General features: G+C 41.4%; 1 protein-coding gene across 4 annotated transcripts in view; it reads right to left on the reverse strand.

Annotated features, from left to right (window-relative positions):
* Positions 1-15,576: 15,576 nt before the first annotated feature.
* BARD1 (BRCA1 associated RING domain 1) overlaps positions 15,577-25,076 on the reverse strand; it is a 69,322-nt gene continuing 59,822 nt past the window's right edge. For 3 of the 4 annotated variants that reach the window (XM_036254859.1, XM_036254861.1, XM_036254860.1), the window contains 3 exons: positions 18,542-18,639; positions 17,382-17,719; positions 15,577-16,487 (listed from right to left, as the gene is read on the reverse strand). In XM_036254859.1, the coding sequence (XP_036110752.1) occupies positions 17,387-17,719; positions 18,542-18,639 (431 nt within the window). In that variant the 3' untranslated portion in view covers positions 15,577-16,487; positions 17,382-17,386. The remainder of the gene's footprint in view (positions 16,488-17,381; positions 17,720-18,541; positions 18,640-25,076) is intronic. The other variant, XM_036254858.1, reaches the window with a different exon arrangement.

Genomic DNA, 25,076 nt, shown 5'->3' on the forward strand with positions numbered 1-25,076 from the left:
GCTACAGTGTGGATAAAAGAAGTCAGTCTCAGAAGACCACACCTTGTATGATTCCATTTGTATGGAATGATCAGAATAGGCAAATCCATTGAAACAGAAAGTAGATTAGTGTATGCCTGGGACAGGGAGTAGGACTTAATGGGAAATGATTGTTAATGAGTACAAAGTTTCTTTCTAGGGTGATGAAAATGTTTTGAAATTAGATGGTGATAATAATGATTGCATAAGTCTGTGGATATACTAAAACTCAGTGAATCATACACTTTAAAAGGGTAAATTTTAGGGTATGCAAATTATAGCCAAATAAACCTGTTATTTTTTTTTAAATAGTGAGCACCTTGAATACAAAAAACATAATTCAAATGAAGAAAATACATTTTCAGAGCTGTATTTAAATATTTATATTTACATAAGAATATTGCACAATTTTATTTGTATCAATCATTGATTATGTTAGTCAGAATGATGTTAAAACCTTTCACTTTCTACTTGATTTTGATTAGACTTACTAATTTTCTGCTCGGGACTCTCAGTCATGCTCTGAAAACCAAAACAAAGCATAAAAGAATCAACACTCTTTGGTAGAGTCTTTGGCCAATTATGACTTGGCAAACAGTGAGCAGAATATAATCTGAGGCCAGCTTTAACATTTGCTTAATTTTCCTGTGGCTAATGAGCATGTGTGCACACTCAATGTCTCTTTCACTGAAGCTACCAAATAAATGTCACGTCGAGAGGAAAACAAACAAGAAAGAATCACACTTAATACATCACCCATACAGAAGAAAACTCTGAACAACGACTATATTTTCATTAAGTTTAAGTTCAGGGTGGAAGACTTGCTTCACAGGTGAATCAAGTTGAATTAGGCTTGGTTCCTTATAACAAACAAAATCCAAAACAGAAGTAGCTCATGCAAGACACAAGTCACACAAAGAGGAGCGCCCCAGGCTGGCAGTGCTGGGCTGGGACAGGCTCCCACGTGTCAGCAGGGAGCCAGACTCGCTTGAGCTCATCGCTCCGTGATACCCGGGTATGATCCTTATCCAGCAAATCTACCCACTTTCAACAGTAAAATAGAAGAAGACAAGGTTCATCCAACACTCCTTGCCACTGATCACTGGCACCAGTTCACACAACAAGCTACAAGGGACATGTGGAGATTTAGTCTTTTAGTTAGGCGGAACAATTACAGATCTATACTGAGGAAAGAGTAGAGAAGAAATAACAGGCAACAACTAGAAACCCCTGCTATGACAAACATCTGTAACAACGACCCAAATTTCTGGCAGCCCACCAGATCTAACCAAGGAGCACACACAATTCAAGCTTTTTCTTCTACTTTTATGTGCTGATGGTAATTATTGTGCAGCCATTTTACAAACCTATTCCACACCCCCAAAGTTTTTGCCAGAACAAAAATCACAATCTACAAGGCATTCTGTTTTGAATCACTGAACAATGAGGAATTAATGTTCAGAAAAAGTAACTAATCATCGCTATGATGCAGAGTGTGAAACGGTTTTTAGGGTGCCCCAACACTTCTGCTCAAACACTGAGACTTCCCCCTCGCTGCCCTGCTGCACATTCCCCGATCCCTCCTTCTGCTGAGTTTCGGGCCCTCTTCCCCTCCCCTGGCCTTGGCCCTGTGGCCTTCAATCAACAGAAGAAACCCAGTGATGTTGTGTAACCTCTGAGGCTGGGCCAACAGAGATTTGCAGTTTCTTTCTTCACTGATGGAAATACTGCTCTCTTCCTGAAGCAAGTTGACATACTCTTAGAAGTCTAAGCCAAGTCTAAGTTGAGAGGTCATATGAAGAACCAAGATACAAAGGGGGTTGTGTAGCCAGTACCAACTGCCAATCATGTGAGTGACACACTGAATAACCCAACCCAGTCACATCGACAGACACCTGCAGTCCCAGCTGATACCACATAGAGAACCGTACAGGTGAATGCAATCAAGCCACAGGTTCATGAAATATGATATTTTTATGCCAGTTTATTTAAATTTTTATCGGTGACACTATTGCAGATTTCCCTCATTCCCCCCTTTGCCCACCTCCACCCAGACCCACCCCCTCCCTTGTATAATACATTTTAAGCCCCTAAATTTAGGTGGTTTTTATGTTGTTTTTGTTATATGTAACCGACACCCAACCCTCTCATGTTAAATTAGTGATAAAATACAATTTCTTTTCCTCTGACTGAGACTTGAAATAGTTGTCTTTCAAGAATAATTCTCACACTTGTTAAACCATCAGAAAAAGCCAATTTATCCTCATGAATCCAAGACTATGTCTTCTCGTCTTTAAATCGACACACCAGTGACTAAATAAACCTGGTCATCAGGTAACTATTTAAGAAATGATGCTTTGCAAGAGATGTACACTTATAACATCAAAAGTAAGTGGGGTGTGAAGAGTGGAGGCTTTTTGATAAGCGGTGTAAAAATCTCAGTAAGACTTATTCTTTTGGAAATTATTTTGAGCACTTCGAGAATGACATTTACTGATTAAATGCTTTCCTTCAATAATAAACAATAAAAAAAAGGAAGACAAAAAAAAAATCACTTTGGGTAATTTTATTGTATTGTCATATTGAATTGGCCTTTGATTTCTGATACTTTTCAGGAACTATTTCCTGTACTATAATGTACTTTAGCTCATTTGTAGGTTCAGAGCCAAATTTCAATTTCACATATTTTTACTACACTGTAAAGTTCACACTACCTACATTTTTTAGATTCCTCTCATGTGTTACTTTGTGAATTTAATAGTCTATGCCATTAAAGTCCCCCTTCCTAATTCTTGAAGGTGATACTGAATCTATGCATGACTGCGAATCTAATGTAAAGATTCATCTTGATTGCAATTTATGATTCTCCTACACCACTGAATGTAATTATGAGGAATAGCTCAGGAAAATATTTTTTATATACTGTGAGTTAAAAAAAAAATACAAGTCTTAGGGATAAAACATTTTCATCTAAGAATATCTTCTTAAGAATGTAAATGACCTCCTTGAAAAAATAACATGCTAACTTAAAATGATACAAAGGATAACAGATAATCTGAATTACTGTCCAAACTACATCATAGTTATATGTTGGCATACAATAAAAGTATTCCATAATTTTCGCCTTGGTCAAGTATATACATTGGCTATTTTTTTTCCTTGATAGAATATAAGCCTCCTAAATTATAATTCCTTATATCAACGGAGGACCTAGCAATTTATACATGCCTTCTTACTTGATGTTCAAAGGAACCCTATGGGATGGTCAAAGATTATGATAGTTTGATACAGGTTAAGAAAACAAGACTGGAAGGCCTTGCCCAGGTGGATAGTTAATAAATTGCCCAGTGGGAACTCAATGGAGAACTTGACTCCTTGGCTCATATGCTACTGTATCAGGCTGCTTCAGACCACACAATACTGTGTAACTTGAGAGAATGATTTGCAGAACCTACCGCCGCTGACTTAAAAAGGAAAGTGTAAATTTATTTTATGTTGCGTTGGAAATTACAGAATATTGTAAAGGACAGGGACATAAAAAGTATCGTTATTGTCAAAATGTGCCTTTGCAAAACAGTGCATCAGAAGAACATATATTTCCTTCCTGTAGGTCCTCTGACTCCCATCTGCTTAGTTTACTCAGATAAAATAAATATTTTACTACCACCTCTTGTGAAAATCCAATATTGCCACAGAAGAGCAAAATGCAAGCTATTCTGCCTCATGAATCAAAAATATCGCTGACTGCATGCACCCTGGCCGGTTTGGCTTAGCGGTTAGACTGTCAACCTGCAGACTGAAGGGTCTCGGGTTCGATTCCTGATCAAGGGCATGTACCTGAGTTGTAGGTTGGATCCCTGCCAAACTTTTTTTTTTTTTTTAAACTGATGGTTTCTGCCCTGGCTGGTGTGGCTCAGTTAGTTGAGTGTTGTCTCGTGCACCGAGGCGTCATCTGTTCAATTCCCGGTCAGGGTACATGCGCAGGTTGCAGGATCTCATCAATCTCTCTCTCTAATCAAGTTTTAAAAGTTTTTAAAGTAAAAAGTAATGGTTTCAATGCTATGTTTTTAATATATAAAACAAAATATTATTTGGCAAAATGTTATACTTGAACCCTGTTTCAGACACACTTGAATTTGTTCTGACAGCGGTAGAAATGCTTGACATGTTAAGTCTTGGATGGAGCGGGAGCCCCGATCCAAGAGTTGCAGTCACAGATCTTATTATCAGGAGACGGTGCTTCAATTTAATCAAGCCTTGACTTTTATGTGGCAGAAATATGTAGCAAAGCTCCAAGAAATGGAGAAACCCTGTACCAGCCTAATCATGCCTAGCAGCGATTTGAAATTAGTTAGGTAAAGCAGAACCCTTCAAGCCACAGAGAGTACATCTACATAAATGTCAGGAGCTTCTGCACAATTGCATCAGCTCTTACCATTACAAGAGCAAAACCCAGCCGCTGAAGCCAGCAAACTCCACCACACCACAATGAACCTGGCTCCATTCCTAACTGCAGGACGCAAATATACCTTTCTTCCCCCAAAGGCTACAACGACTCCAAAAATTCTGCATTTCTGGTTCCAAAGACAGTTCAGCACTTAAATATATCTCCAAAATTGTAATGTTCCTTTTGTGCTAGATGGGACAGATTTTGCCTCTTTTCTGCATTCTTTGGTTACTAGTACATTTTACCTAAAAATGCAAGCATCTTCTCTGAGGTGACCTATTTTATGAAAGGGTAAAAATGAATTTTATCAGATCAAAGGCATAAGAAATGTATACAGGCCACTCTCTGCTCTGAAACGCGGGCATATTAAAATCACTTTGCCTTCATATTTTAAGGTAGAGGGAAAATCATAGTTATCTTCTTCAGCGAGGCCATTTTTCCCAACATTATCAGAAATTCGCCATTTAGCAGTGACCCTGGACAGTATTCTCTGTGGGTTGCATTTCTATTTCCTTTATCCATTGTGCACTGCAATTTCTGAAGATTCTTTTCTTTTATCCATTAATTATATGGCTAAAAAGAAGTATGTACCTGTTTTGTTTTGGGAGGTGGCAAAGTTATACTCAGAGACCAATTTTGTCTCTGTCTGCCATGTATTTAATACAGGTTTGCTGTGGGAATTACAATAATTTCATAAGCCGACAGCACACAGGATACTCTCTTAATAAGCTAAATGAAGAAATAACGTACTCCAAACGAGTGACAGATTAATCACACTATTGTTGCAGGCAAGGAGAGAGGGAAGAAACAAAGTCCAAATTTAATTGGAGGTATATCTCTATATGCGTTCGGCTCCTCCGGAGAGGTGGCGTAACCAACCAGGAGGTGACTTCCAGCTGCCAGCGCCAAAATGAAAAGTCCCTTATGGTTTGAGCGCATCGCTGGTGACTGGGCCAGGCTGCCCTGAGGGTTAGCCCTGCAGGGACCAGGCCGCATCTCAGCATCACTGCCGACCCCGGGCCACAGCAGGAGCAAGTGTCTCAAGGTCTCCGGATAGCTGTTTGGGTCAGCCGTGTGTGCCTTTCCCAGACAGAACCTCTCCGACAGCCCTCACAGACTCTCAGTGGTCGTGGTCTAAATGTCCCCTTGCCACGTTCTTCTCCACATGTTCTTATCAGGAAGGCCCAGCGGGGTCCCTCAGCAGCTGGGCTGCTGGCTGCTTGTCAAGGACAACAGATGATGACGGCGTCCCGAGAGTTCACTTTAGTCCTATCTCCAAACAGCTTTACTTCTGAAAACAACCGCACTCGTCTGTCATAAGCAGATGGATTTGAAATCATATTAAACCAGGACACAACCGGCCCCCTAGGAGGCCAGAACGCCCCGTGCCCACTGTGTGCAGCTTGTCACCACAGACCTCTTGTCTCCTGGAGCAAAGACAGTGCTATCAGCCCATCCCCTCTGGAGTGAATGCTTCGTGGGTCTGGTTTGCATTTCCCCTGGGAGTGGGGATAGGATGAGAAAATTCACGTTAATTATTGCGTGGACTAGATCATTTATGAGAAGTTTAGCCAAGGACAGAGGATCAGGAGGCAGGTAGTTAATCCCTGTGGACTCCAAGCCCAATGTAGAGGCTTTTTGTCATCACCCATCTAATAGATTAAGGTAACTTCTTAACTTCCTAAGACCTGAATGTGAACATATATATGTGTGTGTGTGTATATATGTATATATATGTTTGCAGGTCATTCTTTTGCAAGGGTCAGGCTCGCTTTTCCTGTCTTAATGTATGTAGCAGGAACATCTCATTCCCTTCCGACTGGTCCCTCCAGCTTCCCCTGGCTGCTCCCGCTGAGTGTGCTGCTGGCCACCCCTCAGTAGCTGCTGCTACTCTTGTTCCTCCCCAGTCTTGTGATCGTTTGTTCTTTCTGCTGCTGCTTCCGGAACATGCTACACAAGGGTAATCGCCATGAGCAAACTCACATGCACACACACATACACAGTGTATTGGCCCCTTCTTCCTTACCAACAGTTCCATTTTTGTTGTTGTTGAGTCAACACTTTGCAGATGGCTGGTCGTGTGACTTTCTGGCCAACGAGACACAGAAAGCAGATTTGGGGTGTGGGTGATAGATCTGCTGGGCTCTTTTGCTCTCTCCTTGTTTTAATTTAAAATGCAGACACGGTGGCCAGAGCTTCCGGAAAGGCCTGTGACAATGCTGCAAGGTGGGAACAGGCCCCACCGTAGCAGCCTGGGACCACTTGACTCCAGATGCCATGTTACATGAGAGAGAGAATGCATTCCCTGCCTGGTGGAGGCCACTGGCTTTCAGATCCATGTGGCTGTCTGTGGCTCCGATGGGCCCATGTACTGACTACTCGATTTATGCAAACGTGGTGTATGTTCTCATTTCATCTTGACAACCCCTCAGCACGCTACTGTCCTCATTTTACAGGTGAGAAAAGAGAGTAGCAGGCACGAAGTCCCCTGCCCCCGTCATTTAAGTTAACTTTTATTTATTTATTTATTTATTTATTTATTATCCTCACTGAGGCCATTTTTCCATTTTTTGTACAGATAGAGTGGGAGGAAGAGAGGGGGGGAGAGAGAGAGAGAGAGAGAGAAAGAGAGAGAGAGAGAGAGAAACATCGACGTGAAGGGACACATCGAGTGGCTGCCACCCGCACGACCAACCATGGCCGGGGACAAACTGCAACCGAGGTACGTGCCCTTAGCGGGAACCGAACCCGGGTCTTTCCGGACCCCAGGCAGACGCTTTAACTGCTGAGCCAAACCGGCCAGGGCAAGTTAACTTTTAGAACTTAAAGCTAGCCCATTATTAACCACTCATTCACACGGCTTCTCCGAGTTCATTCTCTTTACACGTGTTGCGTCGGTCAGCTCGGGGCCGGTCTCGACACCAAAGCCCTCTCTGGTGGCAGGCTGTGTTCAAGGTGTGGAAGGCTGGGGTCCGGGCTCCTGGGTCAGCCTGTCTGAGCTCAACTCTGCGCAGGACTCGACCTCACTGTCTGAGGTCAGTCAAGCTCCTTAAACGCTCGAGCCTGGTACCGAGGAAATGAAGGCCGCTGGGGAGACCAAGATCCTGTGTGATACTTTCCCTCTGGGATGACAGAGCTGGAGCTCAGCTGGAGAATGCCACCGGACAGTCACGAGGGCAATGCCGCCCGGGCAGTCAACGAGGGGCAACAGCGCCCGGGCAGCCAACGAGGGGCGACAGCACGGAGCAAAGCAGGAGGAGGGTGATTTCGAGGGGAACGGAAGTTCTGCAGGAAAAAAGAAGGTACGCCACAAACAACGCAATCAGCCTTCTGCTCAAGACAGGACAGAGAAGAAGGCAGAGGCCTTTCTATGAAGGCAGAACCCATGGACAACGCCTGGTGACGGACTGGAAAACGCCCACCCCCAGGAGCATCGAGTAACCAGGAGGGGAAGCCCGACACTTTTAAACCAGCAGTAAGCGACACTTAGTGATCCTGACAGTCACCTCCAAATAGAAATGATTTATGAAGGAATGACGTTTTGGAAAAGGTTCAAACACGGGAAGGAAATGGCTCCGGATCAACATTCTAATTCACAGTTTCCTGACACTCAGCTCATGCTGACAATTTTAGTAGGGATGAGCCCATCAAGGATGTGTTCAGTTCTTCAATTTCTCTCTTTTTTTTCCCCTGTGGATTCATTTTCTTAACACATTTCCCAGCGGTAACCAACTGATATATTTCTATAGATTATTTACTCCCCAAAGCAAGCTCCGTGGCTCATTGCCCCTAACTCCCACAATGTACAGTTAAATAGAAAACTGGACGACTGTTTTCTTACAGATGAAAAGCCAGACAACCTACAAGCTCATGTTGCAGTGCAGAGGCTTGGCTTACCCGCCGAGTCTTAGGAAATTACAGTGTAACACAAAGAGACATAAGACTGTGATCATACATACTTCCATGTGTTGGTCCTTTGTCCCCTATCCTCAGCCACAGGAAACTGACTGGCTTTCTGCTTGATGTTCCACCCCCAAAATACAGACTGGTCATCATCGGTTGTCCTTACCTTGTGTCATCATTCACTGACAGCTCTTTCTTTAATGATGGCTTTTTAAAACCCCCATCACCTCCCCACCTAGATGAGCTTCATCTGCATTTTAGCAGGTCTCCTGTGAATTCTGCCCTTACTTACAGGTTCTATAATTGATAAATCTTTACAGTACTACCTAAAGAAAAAAGAGTGCCTGGCCAGAAAGCACTAGAGAGGAAGGCTTCCTGCTAAAAAAAAATTAGGCTTGAATGTATTTATTTATTTTCAATTTTTTTTTATTAATTTTAGAGAGAGAGGAAGGGAGAGAGATAGAAACATTGATGAGGGAGAACATCGATTGGCCGCCTCCTGCATGCCCCTCACTGGGGATCTGGCTCACAACCTGGGCATGTGCCCTGACCTGGAATCGAACCGGTGACCTCTTGGTGCATGGGTCGATGCTCAACCACTGAGCCACACCGGCCGGGCTGTATTTATATTTTATATGAAAAATACTACAGATAGACTGAGTGGACTTTTCTGGGCAGGTAAGGATTTGGTCATTTAAAATCATCATTCAAGGGCTCAAATCTCATTTAGAAAAGAAACTTTAAGCTCTGTTAGCAAGCTGCCCCAAGCCCCACCTGACTAACCGGCCTTATTTTGTTAAGCGTCACTCTGGAAGGAGCAGAGTCCGTGATTGAAGACAAGAGCATGCGTGTCCGATTGTTTCGACACGGCAGACATCATGCAAAGCGCCAGGCGCTTCGCAACCACATAGACAGGTAAGGATGTCTGGTTTTCAGAAGAACGAGCGCACATGTTTAAGGCGCTGCTGCACGGCCTGGAAGCCACACTGGATACCGGTGTGACCCTCAACACAACGCGCAGTGGGTGAAAACGGCTTCGTAGACGCGAAGAAGGTCAAGGTCAAGTCCCTGCAGAGGGACCAGACAAGGAGGAAGCTCATTGACTTCCTCGAAACCCCAGTTTGAGGGAAAACCCCGCATTACTGCCTAAGCGTGATTTACCCAGCCAAAGGCAGAGGTGATTGCGGAATGAAAAGACTTTTCAGATGAAATATTTACAGGTTGTATTCTTTCTCCTGAGGCTACTGGAAGACACACTCCATCAACACACAGTCGCAAAGCAGACAACAGGGACTCCTCGAGAGAAGAAAAGCAGAGGCGTCTGCCAGGACCTGGGCGAGCGGGGTCTCTAACGACAGTCTGCCCAGGTCTCCCTGGCACACGGGCTGCGGTGGGCAGGCACGGGCTTCGGGGGCAAGTTTTCCCAGAAAAACTGAAGTGAGTCTATTACCCAAAGTGGTTTATCTTGAAGAAAAATGACATTGTAAGACCTTTCTCAGAGATGTCAGAGAGTAGTGGAAGATGTAGACATAGGTTCAAAAGCTTAGACATAGCCCTGGCCGGTGTGGCTCAGCGGTTGGAGCGTCGGCCTGCGGTCCAGAGAGACCCGGGTTCGGTTCCCGCTAAGGGCATGTACCTCGGTTGCAGTTTGTCCCCAGCCCTGGTTGGTCGTGCGGGTGGCAACCACTCGATGTGTCCCTTTCACATCAATGTTTCTCTCTCTCTCTCTTCCTCTCTCCCCCTCCCACTGTATCTGTACAAAAAATGGAAAAATGTCCTCAGGTGAGGATAAAAAAAAAAGCTTAGACATAGATTTTTAAAAAAACTAATAATAATTCAAGAAAAATGAAAAAGTTTACAGAAAAGAAACTGCAATCATTCAAATAACTTTGAAGGACACTGTTTCCATAGTCATCACAGTGAAAACCCTAAAAAGAGATCTCAGCTGCCCAGTGGGGAGAAGGGCCGAGGGAAGGAGAGGGGTCTCAGAGTGCCAAGCTCATCGGTGGTCGTAACAGGAGTCGGTGGTCTAACGTGGCTGGACCAAGAGGACACAGTACACACACCTGCTGACGTAGAAGGCACACACAGCAAACCCCTAACGAGGAAGTGGTTGTCTGGCTGGTATGGCTCAGTGGTTGAGTGTCAACCCCTGCACCAAGAAGTTGCCAGTTTGATTCCCGGTCAAGACACATGCCCAGGTTGTGGGCCTGATCCCCATTGGTGGGCATGCAGGAGGCGGCCAATCACTGTTCTCTGTCATCGATATTTCTATCTCTCTCTCCCTCTCCCTCTCTCTCTAAAATCAATGAAAAAAAATTTTAAAAAAAAGAGAGAGAGAAAGTGATTGTGTTTTAAGTAAGACTGAGAAAGAGGTACAGACAACTAAGGTTTTTCAGCCTAAATCTATTAGCACTATTTGACTTTTTAAATTAGGTACACAAATCACTTTGCTACAATAGGGAAAATTTTCAAATGCCAACAATCCACTTAGAAAACTTTTCTTACATTAAAAAAATAAAAACATCCCTTCTGGTGAGTACGTCTGAATTTGTAAAAAGCCAGCATGAATATTTAAAAGTTGCACTTTTTAAAATAGTAGATAAACTAAATCTGGATGTTTTTACTGTTTACATTCTCTTGAGATTAAATTTGCTAATTTAGCAAATCAAACACTGAGAGCAAGAAACTCATTTCCTAGTCATGGCTTAAGCAAGCTGCATATCACTTCTGACTTGACTTCCTAATTAAAGGAAAAAAACCCTCTAATAAACTATTGATGAAATGTCATTCTTCTCTGCAAAACACTGCAAGTATCACTCAAGGGGAATCAGAACATATTAGTGACTAGCATGGGAAATATTAATCCATCTGGTCCTAAGACGGAGTCTTAGATACCTTTTCAAAAGTAAACTGATCACGTCCAGGGCAAACACTGGTGGGTCTTCTGCCAAGGGAGTCCTGTGTGACAAGGTGGCCCTCTGCAAGTATGGCCTGACACAGCAACGGGAGCCTTTCCTGCCAAGGACGATACCTGTGCCATCACCTGTTCACTGTGTGCTCTCCAGAGTGAGCCACTCAAAGTCTGCAGCCGGGTCTTACTCACCGCAGTTGCTCCTCATGAATGACAGAGCCTGGTGTCCGGTGGTTGTCCCATAGCTATTCGATGAATCAATGTACAAATCAGTGGGCGAAACAGTATCAAACTCTTGTTCAACCTCTTTTGAAAATGTAAGTCTATACATAGTTTTTAAAGGAAAAGGATAAAATGCCTATACAATTGCGAGTGAATCTTTGCACAGCCGTTTATAAAGAAGAGGGTACTTACTGAAAAAGTCCGTTGCCTTTTTCACAAGACTTGGTTCTTCAGTTATATATCTGGAAAAGGAAGGTCAACAAAAACCTTCAGACTTAGTTTACTCTTCAGACTATCTGAATTCCACTTTAAGATGAATTAAACGTCATGCTTGTGAATCACCACCCCACAGCCCAGAAAAATAATCTGAATTTATAGCCGGGTGTCTGGACTTCAGCAGAAAGAGGAAATCATTACTACAATGAGAAGAGAGATCACTTTAAGGCATACCAGTCACCATATTCTACAACAAACACCATCTACCTTAGTTTCAGATATGTGTGTCTCGGGTAATCAGACAGAGCACATCCATAAAGTACAGTTACATTCAGTCAAACACGCACACACTGCATTGCAATGGGGGGCACCTAAATCAGAACCACGATGTCCATGTGATATGACCCTGTCACAGTAAATTCCCAATAAATTCCCAACAAAGCAGTGACTTACAACTGTGGAAGCTGCAGGCATAGAAACCACCTGGATTATTTTTTTTTAAGTATATTTCTCCATCCTATTCTCTCTCCGAGTCTTTGAGCTTTTTTTGTGTGTTTTTTTTTAACCCCTTCAACTCTCCACTGGAAGGGCATGTCCTCCCAGTTCAAAATTACTTCTGTACTGAGCTACAGTTATTGGCTGAAATAAGTCCTATAATTTTCTAGTATATGTCTATGCTGTGGGGACAGCAACAAACATATAAGGATGACTTAGGTTTTTAAAGCATGACTCAGTTTAATGCTAGCAAATCCATCCATCTGCTATACCAACTTGATCACTTAGTTGTGGCTACCGGAAACAAGAGTTGAGAAAAATTAAGACCCTTTTTGGTTTTGAGACAGATGCACTGATTAGTGATGTCTGCTGAAGTAAAGGTGGGGTTCCAGCCAGGTGGGACAGATGTCCTCTCCCTTCTAGATGCCCTAGACCAGTCCAATCAGTTCACACAGGTAGAAGTCAGATCATAGCCTCTAGAACAGCAAATGCTTCAGTTTACTGAAGGATGCAACGTACCCTGCCCCGCTGGAGTGTCTCAGGTGGTTAAGTGCCGTCCTGTGCACCACAGGGTTGCCGGTTCGATTCAGGGCAGGCAGAGCGAATACCTGGGTTCCAGGTTTGATCTCCAGTGCTTGGGGCATGTCCGGGGGACAACTGATCAATGTTTCTCTCAGACATCGATGTTTCTCTCCCTTCCTCTAAGCGTGTAAAATAAATACACCAATACATGAATAAGTCTATTTAAAAGGTGCAGTGTACCCTGGGAGTGGGGAGGCAGAGAGAACACATGCATTTAATCTGGGCCCTGCCACCAAGAAGCTGTGTGATCTAGAATTCTCTGGACCTGCTTCCTCATCTTAACACGCTGTCGCCTCCCAGGTCAGATGGTTTCTGGGGCCTCTACCAAAAGGCCTGACTCCCTCCCCCAACCCCCGTCCCCACCCCCGTTGTTCTGGTTAGTTCTGAGCCCCTAAGAGCTGGAATGTTTTAAACCTTGCATATAGTTTCATCAACTCATGAAAATCATAGCAATCAATTAAGACTCATTTTACAATCTTTATATTTTAAGCACAACTGTTAAGTCTTAATCTAAATGTACATGGTGTGCACTGCACTTTGCAAAATGGGAATGAGAGAAGGTGATGCAAGGTGACATTTTAAAGGAAACCTCCCACTGCCCCCACGACCAACATTTATTATAAATGTTTGTATAGCTTCATCTATAATCAAAATAATGTCAATATTCAAGAGCAGGGATTTGGTTAAATTATAACACATATTGATAAGATGCAACTACTGAAAATTATAGAGAAGAATATCTCATTACATGAGAAAATATGGAATAAATGTATATTCAGGGTTTACGCCTTAGTTCTAAAAGCTGTGTGTGCATAAATGAATTTGAAAAAAAAGAATGTTAATAGTTATATTGGGTTGTGAGTTAACAATATTTCCAAGGCCCAAGTAAATACAATGGAAGGGGTCACTCAGCAGGGGGTAGTGAAACCCTTTCAACAGCTTCCAATAAACACGTTTGACATGATGGCCAAACCCAATAGTTCGGCTCTGTATGACTCCTGAATTTGGGGACTATTTTCTTCCTTGTGTTTCTGTACTTTGCAGACTTTCTACAACAATTATGTAAAACTCTTGTAAGCAGTTATTTAAAAACTTGAATATAGCCACGTTGGTAAAATTCAGAAAAACGCCTTTATATTTCATTGATTGCGAAATATTTTGGTAATATTCTTTTAGCCAGCAGGCAAAGAGGAATGATTTTGGCAAACTTGTAGTATTAATAATTAAAAGGAGTCTCACAAATTATGACTAAAGGTAGAAAAGATCAGCCTTTTTTTTTTTTAGAAATATGTAAAGTAAGGTTATCCCAAGGTCATGCAGAAGGGCTGAGCAGGACAGTTACTGATAGGAAACTTCACTCACAGATGGAGAGAAGGCAGGGGTGAGAATTAGCCAGACGGGCCAGGTCCTGGTTGTGGTGAAGGCTACTGAGTAAGTAACATGCAAGTCGGAAGCCAGCCAGCAGCTGGGCAGGCTCTTCAGGACCACGGCGAGCTGCTTTTAGAGAAGTCTCTGATCCATCCTGCTCACAGCCATGCGGGAAGGTGATCCTACCATCGCCAACCAAGTGCTCAGTGCTTTTGTTCATCTTTACGTCCACGTGAGATAGACAGTATTCTCTCCACTTTATAAACTTTATAACTGCAGCACCCCACTTTATAAACTAGTGAAGAGATAGTCAACAAACCCAGGTCGCACGGACGTCAAAGCCTACGCAGGAGTCATGGCCTTCCTGCCTTTAAGCCAGCCTCGAGCCCAGCAGTAGGTTATGACCTCAGAATGGCCTGCAGGCACGCGGCCTGGCCGAGCAGCCCTCTTCAGGGCTGGTGCCAGCCTCCCCACGTCTCTCACGGTGCCGTTCTAGGAGAAACTTCTGGGTATCAAAGGTGGACCCTGTGCCTTAGGAAGCTACACAACTAATTAGCATCCCTAATTCATAAGGGTATGCCAAAAATAAAACAGGATGAGTTGACTGAAAACAATCAGAACAGTTGCTGAGTTTTGCTTGGATGTACGTACCTTTGCAAAGGGTTGACTTAGTAAAATATATGTTGTTCACAATGTACCATTCAGTCCATCTTCAAACAAAATAGTGGCTTAGAGTTCCTAACTAAGCATTACTTTCTGCCCTTTTCATGTGTTTTCATTAGAGAACAGAATAGACACGTGGGACTGTGATGAGGTCCACAAACCTTTTGAAGACACTATTTTTCTACTCCAACCCATGCAGGCAGTAATAACTCGTGTGTAATGTCACACACACACTCTGCATCTTCTTATTCCCATAGGAAACATCAAACCTCCCTAAACATAACCATCATCTATGCGGAAGTCACTTAATTGCAACATTCACAAAGCAGGCTCAAAAGAAAGCAAGACAGATAAAATAAATGGTGAACCTTATGTACAAAAACTATACTTGATGGTTCCAAACTACCGAGGTTACATTGTATTTAGAAAAATGTTTAAGGCACTAAAGTGTCTAATATACTTTAGAAATATTATATCCAAAAATAACTAAAAAGCATTAGTGTTTAAAAAGATAATTTTTTATTAGCTGAAAGGTTTCCTCACAAGTCTTATTGAGTCTCATTCTTCAGGAGTGCAGAATAAACCACCTCTACAGAAGATACAGAAACACCAATAACTTTAATGATTTAAGGTACATAAAAGGAAGCTTGAATCTATGATTGAAAAATGAAAATAATTACAAGTATATCTATGCAGAAAGTACAAGTTTCAAGAGCTTGACAACAATCAACCGTTGTCAAAATAAATATTTAAGGAGAGCAAAAATAAAACTGCTTAATAGTGGGAGACAAAATATGACAAAGAGGGAAGCAGACAGACCAAGAAAAGGACAAAGGAAAGCAAGCAGCATCCCCACAGGTGTTTTAACACACAGGGATTCAGATCAGAGGAACAGACACACACCTGTCTAGGAATGTGACCAGTGAGCTAATAGAAAATGATGAAAAGTCAGTTATAAGTCAAAAATGACAATTCAAATCCCAAAGCATCTTAAATGCTCCCATCCAGACATTATCTAACCCCTCAGCTTTGCTTGGTGCTCTGGTGTTCATCACTCTCCATTAGAAGGGAACTCGGGACAAACACAGTACTGGTTGGAGAGTTTCGGAGCTGAGTCACCCCTGAAGGTCAGTCTGCAGTACATTACTGTATTCACATAGTATTATTTCCTGATATGGAGATATAAAATGCCTAAGAAGAAATTAAAGCAGAATTTATTTTGAATAATCAGCAGAATCTCCAACTTTCAAATAAATCAATCATAAAACATCCATTAACTCCAGACTCAGCATTCTAATCCAGTGGTCATCAAACTGCTCTTTGGCCCACAGCGACCAAAATGACAGGTCTCAGTGTCTTCCTTCCCATGTCCTCAGTGTTATTAAGAACATTCAGTTTCTAGGGAGACTTTTAAAACATGTTTTTAAGTGATCGAATCTACCTTGAGGATTCACAAAGGAGAACACTCAGACCTGGGTCACCTCCCCAGGTCTCCCCCTTCGCAGGTGGTATCCTGTCCACTACCCACAACCTTGATGGTCTTGTTATGAGTAAGCTCTTCCCACTCCTACCTTTAGACTTATTGTTACGGCCTTTTGTATCATCTGGATAAAATCTGTTCTAAGTCAATTAATCCCCAACTTCTGCCTACAAAGCAACCTAAAAATTAAAAAAAAAAAACCTTTATGAAGGAAGAAATTAAGACCTTTAAAAAATTATTTTCGTATAGATAGTAGGGTCTACCAGAAAAAGACTGCTTCCTAATTTAATTTACTAACATTTGATTGACTGGTGAGACCTTCTAAGAAATATTGCTACTAAAATATATTGGAGAAAATGCTCGAGGTCTATCCATAGAGATAAGGACTGCAGCATGCTGAGTCACCGATAAGCAAGTGCATACAGCAAAAATATGTGGCATGAGCCAATGTTGATTTTCACCACCAAAGAACAATTAATGTTAAGGTTATGAAGCCATGATTTCCTGATAAAAAGGCAAGATAAAAATAAGGGATAAAAGTATAGGAACAGACATCCACGTAAATTATAAGAAACTAAATGAACACAATGTAAAATGAATGCAACTGTAGACAGGAGAAAAAGTTAACACCTCTGGTAACACATGTAGGCCAGGTACTCTATTTTCATCACAATAAATTATGTGACAATATTCTTTGTTTACTAAAAGGATGGCAATTTCTGCTGGTGGCAGGTGTAGATTGTTTGATCAAAAAACATTAAAAGGCTGAGACATTAATACCACTCGTATATCAACCAATAGTTCTGATACCCTTTCATTAATCTCTGATAGCTGACAGTTTCAGTAGAAAGACATGATGAATCAAAACACCTATCAGTTTTAAAAAGAAAATCGTTCAATGCAATCTCAGCATCTAAATGGTAAACACAGAATAAATTCCTAATCTGGCATAAGATATCTTTTTAATTCAAGAAAAAAATATATGAATGAGTCTGCCTATTGATACAAATGTGAATCATCGAAACAGTAGAATGACTGGGTTCTCACAAGTTCCATTCGAAATGTTCACGTACAGTCTTCAGCTGTCGAGAGGGAGCAGTTTGAAGGACATGACACAATCTATAAACCAGCTGGAAGGAGCCACCCAGACTTTGCCCTGCCGAACCCTCTCTGGGCGGTGGCTGGACAAGTCCTCGTAGATGATGTACTGTGTGCAGAAGCGCTGATCCGAGTCGGGTCGGGCATGGTAGGCGACTGTGTTGATGGTCTGGGTCACGTCGCTGTCGGGCTTGGGCTTTCTCCTGAGGATCTGACCTCCCGCTGCGGTGACGAGCTTAATAAGGTTGTCCCTTGGATGGTGTTTGAAGATTCCCCCAAAATAGAAGTAGCATCCATCAAACAGCTTTGGCAACTGAAATAACAACAACAACAAAAAGCTGGTTAAAAGCAGGTTAGGTGTGTTTCGTATAAAACAAAAGAAGTAAATAAAAACTATTCATGAAACTTCTTTTATCGGACAGTTTACTCATATCTGGTGGGACTTCACGGCCAAAGGATCCCTGGGTATCTGAAATACGCTTCAGGGACACGCGCTAAACTTAAGTGATAAGAGTAGCATCTGTGCCATGGACCTTCCGTTCTGCCCATCTACATTCAGGCCCGTGTGCCACCAACCTAAGGTCTCCAGAGCAGCTGTGGCAGGGTGTGGCCTGCAGGGTTTAGAGATGTATTCCTTGGGGACGTTACATTCTGAAGCCAAGGCTAAGGATCCAATGAGCTAGGAGACACACTTGTATGCTTTATGAAAAAAAAAAAAGTTTTAGAATCCCCTCGTATGAAAATCTTTCTTCATCATTTCTAATATACATCCACAGAATAATGGAATATTATCCATTAAAACTGAGATATATGGCAATAAAGACATATGGTAACGAAATCGGAGCAGCAGCTGTAAGTCTTCTTTCAAGTTGCTTCCTGTATCTGCGACGTAACCTCAGCTTCTGAAAGGTTTATGGTGATGTTCAAGATGCCAAAAACCCATTAACGGGGTGGAATTATTGTCTTCTGGGTTTTACAGCTCATCGTGATCATCTCTCAGAATCAAGTGCTTGAAATAAGTACAATTAAATTTTTAATCGGTCACCTGCACTTGTTGAAAGGGCAGAAGTTTTTCCTGATGGCGGTAATATTCAGATACAGTGAGAACAATGAAAGGAGTAGCAAAAGGAAATACCAGCTGCTCCCTGTTGAGCCTGCTGCTCCGCGGCCCCTCGGGAATCTCGTACTCGTCCTCCTGCTCACGGCGTCCGCTCTGCAGACAGGCTCGCACCCCTGCAAGAACAGAGCGCAAGCCACGTCAGGGAGCTCACTTCTCTCTCGCTGAAACAGGCAACGCACCTCAGGGATTCTTCTTCTTCATGGTTAAGTCTTATTTCAAAAGGACAACAGAAACTTTACTGATGCTAAAAGAAATGTAATAAATGGGCTTCCCACATAAGGGCAATATAAGAAACCTCCCCTTCAGAGGACTGAGCGATGAAGTCGTCCTCAACACTAACAAATGTGTTGCCTTTCAGAAAATCCAAAATCAATACACTGTCTCACATACAAACAGAAATCTAAGTGACCGCAAGGAAGGTGAGCGGAGTCCGCCGTCTAGTGAGCCCAGCGTGCTCTGAACCTGAACGTCGGCCACCCGCAAGCTCACTGCTGCAGCCCCGCCTCATCGTTAGCCAGTGGTTCTCCACCTTCCTCCTGCCGCGAACTTTAATCAGTTCCTCACGTTGTGGTGACCCCCGACCATAACATTATTTGTGTTGCTACTTCATAACCGTAATTTTGCTGTTATGTCTTAGGCAACCCCTGTGAAAGGGTCGTTCGACCCCCAAAGAGGTGGTGACCCACAGATAGAGAACCACTGCAGGACTAAGCGATCTGACATGAAGCCAAGTGCTTTGGTCCAGGGCACTTAGCTCAGCTGGTGTCACACACTCCAGGGGCTGACGGCACTTGTTCAATCAGCAACAAGCAGAGCCGGAGGTATGTTTGCGATCTGACAGGTACACACTGAGGTCGTCCCTCCAGAGATGACTTGGGGAGCATCTCCAGTGCCTCCCGGCCGCTCCAGCGCGCTGTTCCAAGGCGCCGCCCAACACGTTTAAGTCGAAAGGCTGAACAACCCAACACCCTGACTCTCCAAAAGCAGGACTTTGGTGAGAGACTAAATATTTTCTTGACTTGGGGCTGTTAACGTATATTCAAAGGCAACACTGAACCTTGGCCTCTCCATAATTCCCTATCACGTGATTCTTAATTTGTTCGTTTTGCCTGTGCTTTGGTGTGGCTGTCTCCCGGTGTTTTTAACACAAGAATCATTGTTAGCCAAGTTTGCTTATGCTGAATGTCTAAATCCTATTCTTCTCACTAATTGATCATAAACATCATGGTTCTATAAAAACCAGTTTCTTCATATAGTAAAAAATCTATTTTACAGCCTGGCCGGTGTGGCTCAGTGGACTGAGCGTCATCCCAGGGACTGGGAGGTCCGGGTTCAATTCCCATTCAGGGCACATGTCCGGGTTGCGGGCTTGATCCCCGGTAGGGGGCGTGCAGCAGGCAGCCGATCGATGTTTCTCTCTCTCTCCCCCTTCCATTCTCTCCAAAAAAAAAAAAAAATCAATAAACAGATATTTAAAAAATTATATTTTACAAATATTGTATTTTTTGATAATCGGCTACTGAGTAAAAAAAAACTATCTTTGTAATGAAGCTAGTATTAAAATAGTAACTTTAAAGATACAGACCAAAGAACTCATATGCATAACCAATAAACACAGACAACAGTTTGGGGAAAGCACGAGGGGAGTGGAGCCAGGAAGAAGGGGTGATGGGGGAGAAAGGAGGACATTTGTAATACTTTCAACAATAAAGATAAAATCATAAATAAAATAAAATAGTAACTTTACTGTGTATTGAAAATGAGTCTCAAAATTTCTGACTAGGTCCAAGTATCATCCCAGAAACACTGCCAGTGTGTTCACACATATATACTATTACCATACTAAACACCATATACTATTACCACATTAAACACCAACCCCCAAAACATTGGCAATCTAGCTAATTCACTGACCTACACCACACTCATTATTTAACACGTAAACAATTACTTCTACTATCAAGCATGAAGGTCCCTTTCTAAATCTCCTTTCCTAGTGACATCTGCAGAGCATCCGTAACAGAATCTTTAGAAGAAGGAACATGCCAGCCTGTAAAGCCAAGGACGTAACACTCCCATGTGTCCACTGTAACAAGTGGATGGCTAATGTTTAACTACGGAAATAAACAAATGGGCTGTGCCTATGCTTGTTGCTTATCCAATGTGGCTTTATTTACTGTCAGAAAAGCATGTTAAGATGGTATCTATTGATCCTGGTAATGTGCTCACCTTAGACCCTCAACAGAAGCAGCCTTAACAGACACTGCAATGAGATAAGCATGGTATCAAGAAAACGAGGTGCAGACACCAAGGGGCAGCGTGGCACTCCACAGGAAGACGCCAGTGCCTCTACAGTATAACTATGCCTCAAACCATGAGCCTTTCAGCTTTACAGCAGTTGTTCAGTAAGCTTCTATAAAGTAAGGCAGGAAAATCCATGCTCAATTGCTAGCTGAATGGAGAACACATCCCCTCTGATATTCTCTTATTCTAAGGAACAATGTGCCAACTCTAGGCCACCTAATACCAACTAAAGGAGAAAAATGCAGCTCGTTTTCCCCCCTGAAAACTAAGAAACAACGTGTTTGAACGGTGACAAAGCGCTCTGCTAGAACTGCTGTGACAGCTTAGGAAACATGGAGAATTTCTTAAAAGCTAGGAGTGATGTCTTGTCCAAGGGTTGCACCTACAAAGTCTATGAGGGCCACTCAGATCCATACAGCCGTGAGGAACCTGGTGCTAACTGGCAGGAAGTGGAGGCAATGAATGGGGAAATGCACATCCTACTTAAAGACACGAAAATGCACGGGAGTGCTGGGCACAACCACACAAACTGTATCTGCCCTGGCCCTGCCACCCAAAACTCCTGCGGCTGCATCTCATCAGCCTCCTCCTTTCGTGGATAAGGACATTCAAGCTCTAAGATTTTAGCAGCTTTCCCCATGACACAACCGAGGTGAGAACTCATATACCCTCCAATTCCTAGGCCAGTTTAAAAATCTTAATTCTTCTTGTATCTGTAGTTCATTATTTTTTAAAAGCATCTTAGGACATGCCAGGAATTCTCCACTCAGATTTAATATATTGTGCCTCTCTTACAATAAATCACATCACACTCATTAGATGAGTAATAGAAGGATCCTTATTTTTAAGAGATTAGCCAAAGAATGTATGAAATGGCAAAAGCTGCCGACTACCTTGAGGAAGGAGGTATGGGGAGAATAGTTCATTTGGCTTTGTCTTCAGTGGACCAATGAGTTTATTTACTCTAACGATTGTCAAAGTTAATTTGTACCCTAGGCATTTCAGAATGAAGATGTACTGCACAGTAGACATTTGCGATAATTACAAATTCATATCAACTTCCTAGTGAACCTGTTTTGAGCTGAACTGCACTAGTTGACTAAAGGAGTAGAAAACAAGAATGAAATATTTTCAAATACACTTCAAGCAATTTAAATGGTGATACATTACGCAACCAAGGAAATGAAAGAATCTCCTAGCCAAAACATTTACCTTAACGAATAAGCCTAAACAACAGATGTTTTAAGGTTTTAGTTACTCAAAAACCTGCAACAAGAACTCTTAAGCCTATTTCCATGTTAAACAAAGTATCAAAACTTTCCCAACATTCCTAGTTATAAACTCATCTAAAGTATAATATATACTGTAACATACATCAAGATTTAAAAATAAGTCATTGTTCACCAATTTAAAAATACTTTTTAAAATTTAACCAAAATATACTTTATATTTGTAATATGTACTTAATAAAGTCTGTATTATTCCATCACTGCCACTAAAATAGTTCAGCACAAAGATAAACTCTTCTCTTTTGAAGAAGGAAGTGTATACAAGCACCTGCTAGCTTTCTCACTAATAATTTCCAAACTGAAACGACTTAACATGAATAAGCTATGCTTAATGTAAACACAGATTTCTTTATATGCCAGAATTATAATTTAAAATGTGTCAAGCCACTATCCTTATAAAAAATACGCTTTTTGATGAAAAGAATATATGAAAATTTCAAAAATAAAAGCAAAAAAAAATTCTTTATATCCTTTATTATTTTTCATGTTTCAGTATTTTAAGATTTTTGACAGAAACTATCATTTTGCAGAAATAGAGGAATGAATTAGTTATCTAATTAAAACTGAGATTCTTTTAGCCCAAATGTATTCCTGATCATGTCTACCATTTCAGGTAAGCTTTCCTTTAGTCCTGTCGTATCACTTTATATATATATATAGGTAAGCAGCCCAATTCCCAAAGTACTGCTTACCTCAAAGTTATTAACTCCAAGCCATTAAGGTAGCTCTGACTACCTTAGCAAAGCCTAGAATCTTTGTATACTAAAGCAGCTTATGAATTCTGGGTGTACACACACACACACACACACACACACATATATATATTTTTTTTTTCAAAAAAGAAGTTTGTACTATGCAGAAAATTACTCCTTTATTCTAAATCTCTAGTAACCACTCTTACCTCCTGCCTCATAAAATAAACATCTACAGATGTGTATTTTCATTTTAGCTGCATGAACCAGTGATGATATTCATAGATCTATATTAAGTTTAGTCAATCTTCATTTTATAAGGAAAAAAGAATCATACTGAATCCACTGCTACATACAAACGATACAGACCCAACGAAGACAGAACAGAGCTTCAAGATGAAGATCTGCTAAATGTCCAAAGGGGGACATTATCCCTCCATGGAAGCCAGAGAATTTGCTCCGTCTCTTCAAAAGCTAGAGCAGTAAGTAAATCCATATTTTAAAGAACTGTTACTCTTCTGGAGCTACTATAAAAAGTAAAATAAAAACGAAATGCTCCACTCACGCCATCATAAACATCTAGGTTTGTACCTGAAACAGCACTGAAACTCAGAATTAAGCATCACTCAGTTATCACCAGATGTCCTAAAAACAATTACAGTGATACCTCGGTTCTCGAACGCCTCGAATTTCGACCAAATCGGTATTCGACCAGGAGATTCGAGAAACTTTTGTCTCGGAATCCGAACAAATATTTGGAACTCGAACTTCCGAGATGACCGAGTTGAGCCGAATGGCGTTCATTCGGCCCAGCGGCCTTGCTCGCGTCATCAGTGTGAGTGCAGAGAGAGAGCCACGCTTTGTGGAGAGAGTCACGCTTTACACTGAATTTAACCCTTAGACATACTGTACACTTTTATTTCTTGTTGAGACTTATGTTTTTCTACATATTATATACAAATTAGGCCAGTAAATAGGCATTTTCTGGGGCTTGGAACGAATTAATCCAGTTTCCATGATTTCCTATTGGGTTTCATTGCTTCGGTTCTCGAACAATTTGGTTCTCGACCGTCCTCCTGGAACGAATTATGTTCGAGAACCGAGGTATCACTGTAAAATATAAAATCATACATCACTCTGTCAACAGCAAAAATCCTAATAAATATGCCACTAGATCCAAACTAGACACTTATATAATCAAGACAACAGCATATTAAAAAAGTTTTTCAGAAAAATTTTTCTTCTGATTCTATTAAAAAATAACACCTACATTATTAAAAAAGTGTATTTTTAAATACTTTTCTGTTAGGCTTTTTAGTAAACTAGGCTACGATATCACTACACTTTAGAAAAAAGAAAATCACAAGAGGAAACATTTTAAACCAATGACAAAAAAAAAAAAAAAAACTTGTACACATGGCAATGTTTGAAAATCTGGGTGTCAAGGAAAGAAGAAATAAGGCCAATATTATGAAATTTCACAGTCAACAGCGGAAGAACAGTGAAATTAAGGCTAAAAAGGTAAAACAAGAGCTAAATGCTCCCCTCCTGCCAGCATAAACATCTGGATGTGGGATGTCACAGTAAACAGTCACACATCAGTGGATTTCATGACAATTTAACAGCTAGTTATTTCTGGATACTTCTAAGCCAGTATTCTAATTATAAACATATTTATATATAAAAACATATTTCCTCATATGATAGTATGCTCTATTTATTATATTTAATGCATATTAAGAAAACAGGTCAAGTTCTATCATTATACATCACTGTATCATAAAGTTTTCATAGGCAAATTTGAGTAGCAATTTAAAAACTTTATATTATGAGTAATAATATCAAAATAATTCTCTTTACAGATGTGGTTAAAGACCAAACTTGGCCCAATGTCCAAAATTTTCTTAATAAAATAATCTAAAAACTCATACTTGGTGTTCTTTTCAGCCATATATTCAAAGTTCAAAAGTTTATGCAAGAATATCTGCTTTGATTAGGACAAGCGTCACACATCGGAATGCATTGGCTGGGTCTGAATAACAGTACAGAGATCTGGTATATGAGACTAGAGAGAGATACAAACACAGGTTCTAATTTCCCTGAGACCAAGCCCTTACCTACTCAATTACTCCATGGACAGACCAAAGGAGAAGATTGTTATTACAACTTGAGAAGTTCAATTTCTTCCTTGAGAACTTGAATTCCATTTAATAGACACATTGTTCTTAAAATGGTTTTAAACAAACAGGCATCTACTGACTAATC

The sequence above is a fragment of the Molossus molossus genome, unplaced genomic scaffold (genome assembly GCF_014108415.1).
Source record: "Molossus molossus isolate mMolMol1 unplaced genomic scaffold, mMolMol1.p scaffold_m16_p_11, whole genome shotgun sequence".
Taxonomy (NCBI): Eukaryota; Metazoa; Chordata; class Mammalia; order Chiroptera; family Molossidae; genus Molossus; species Molossus molossus.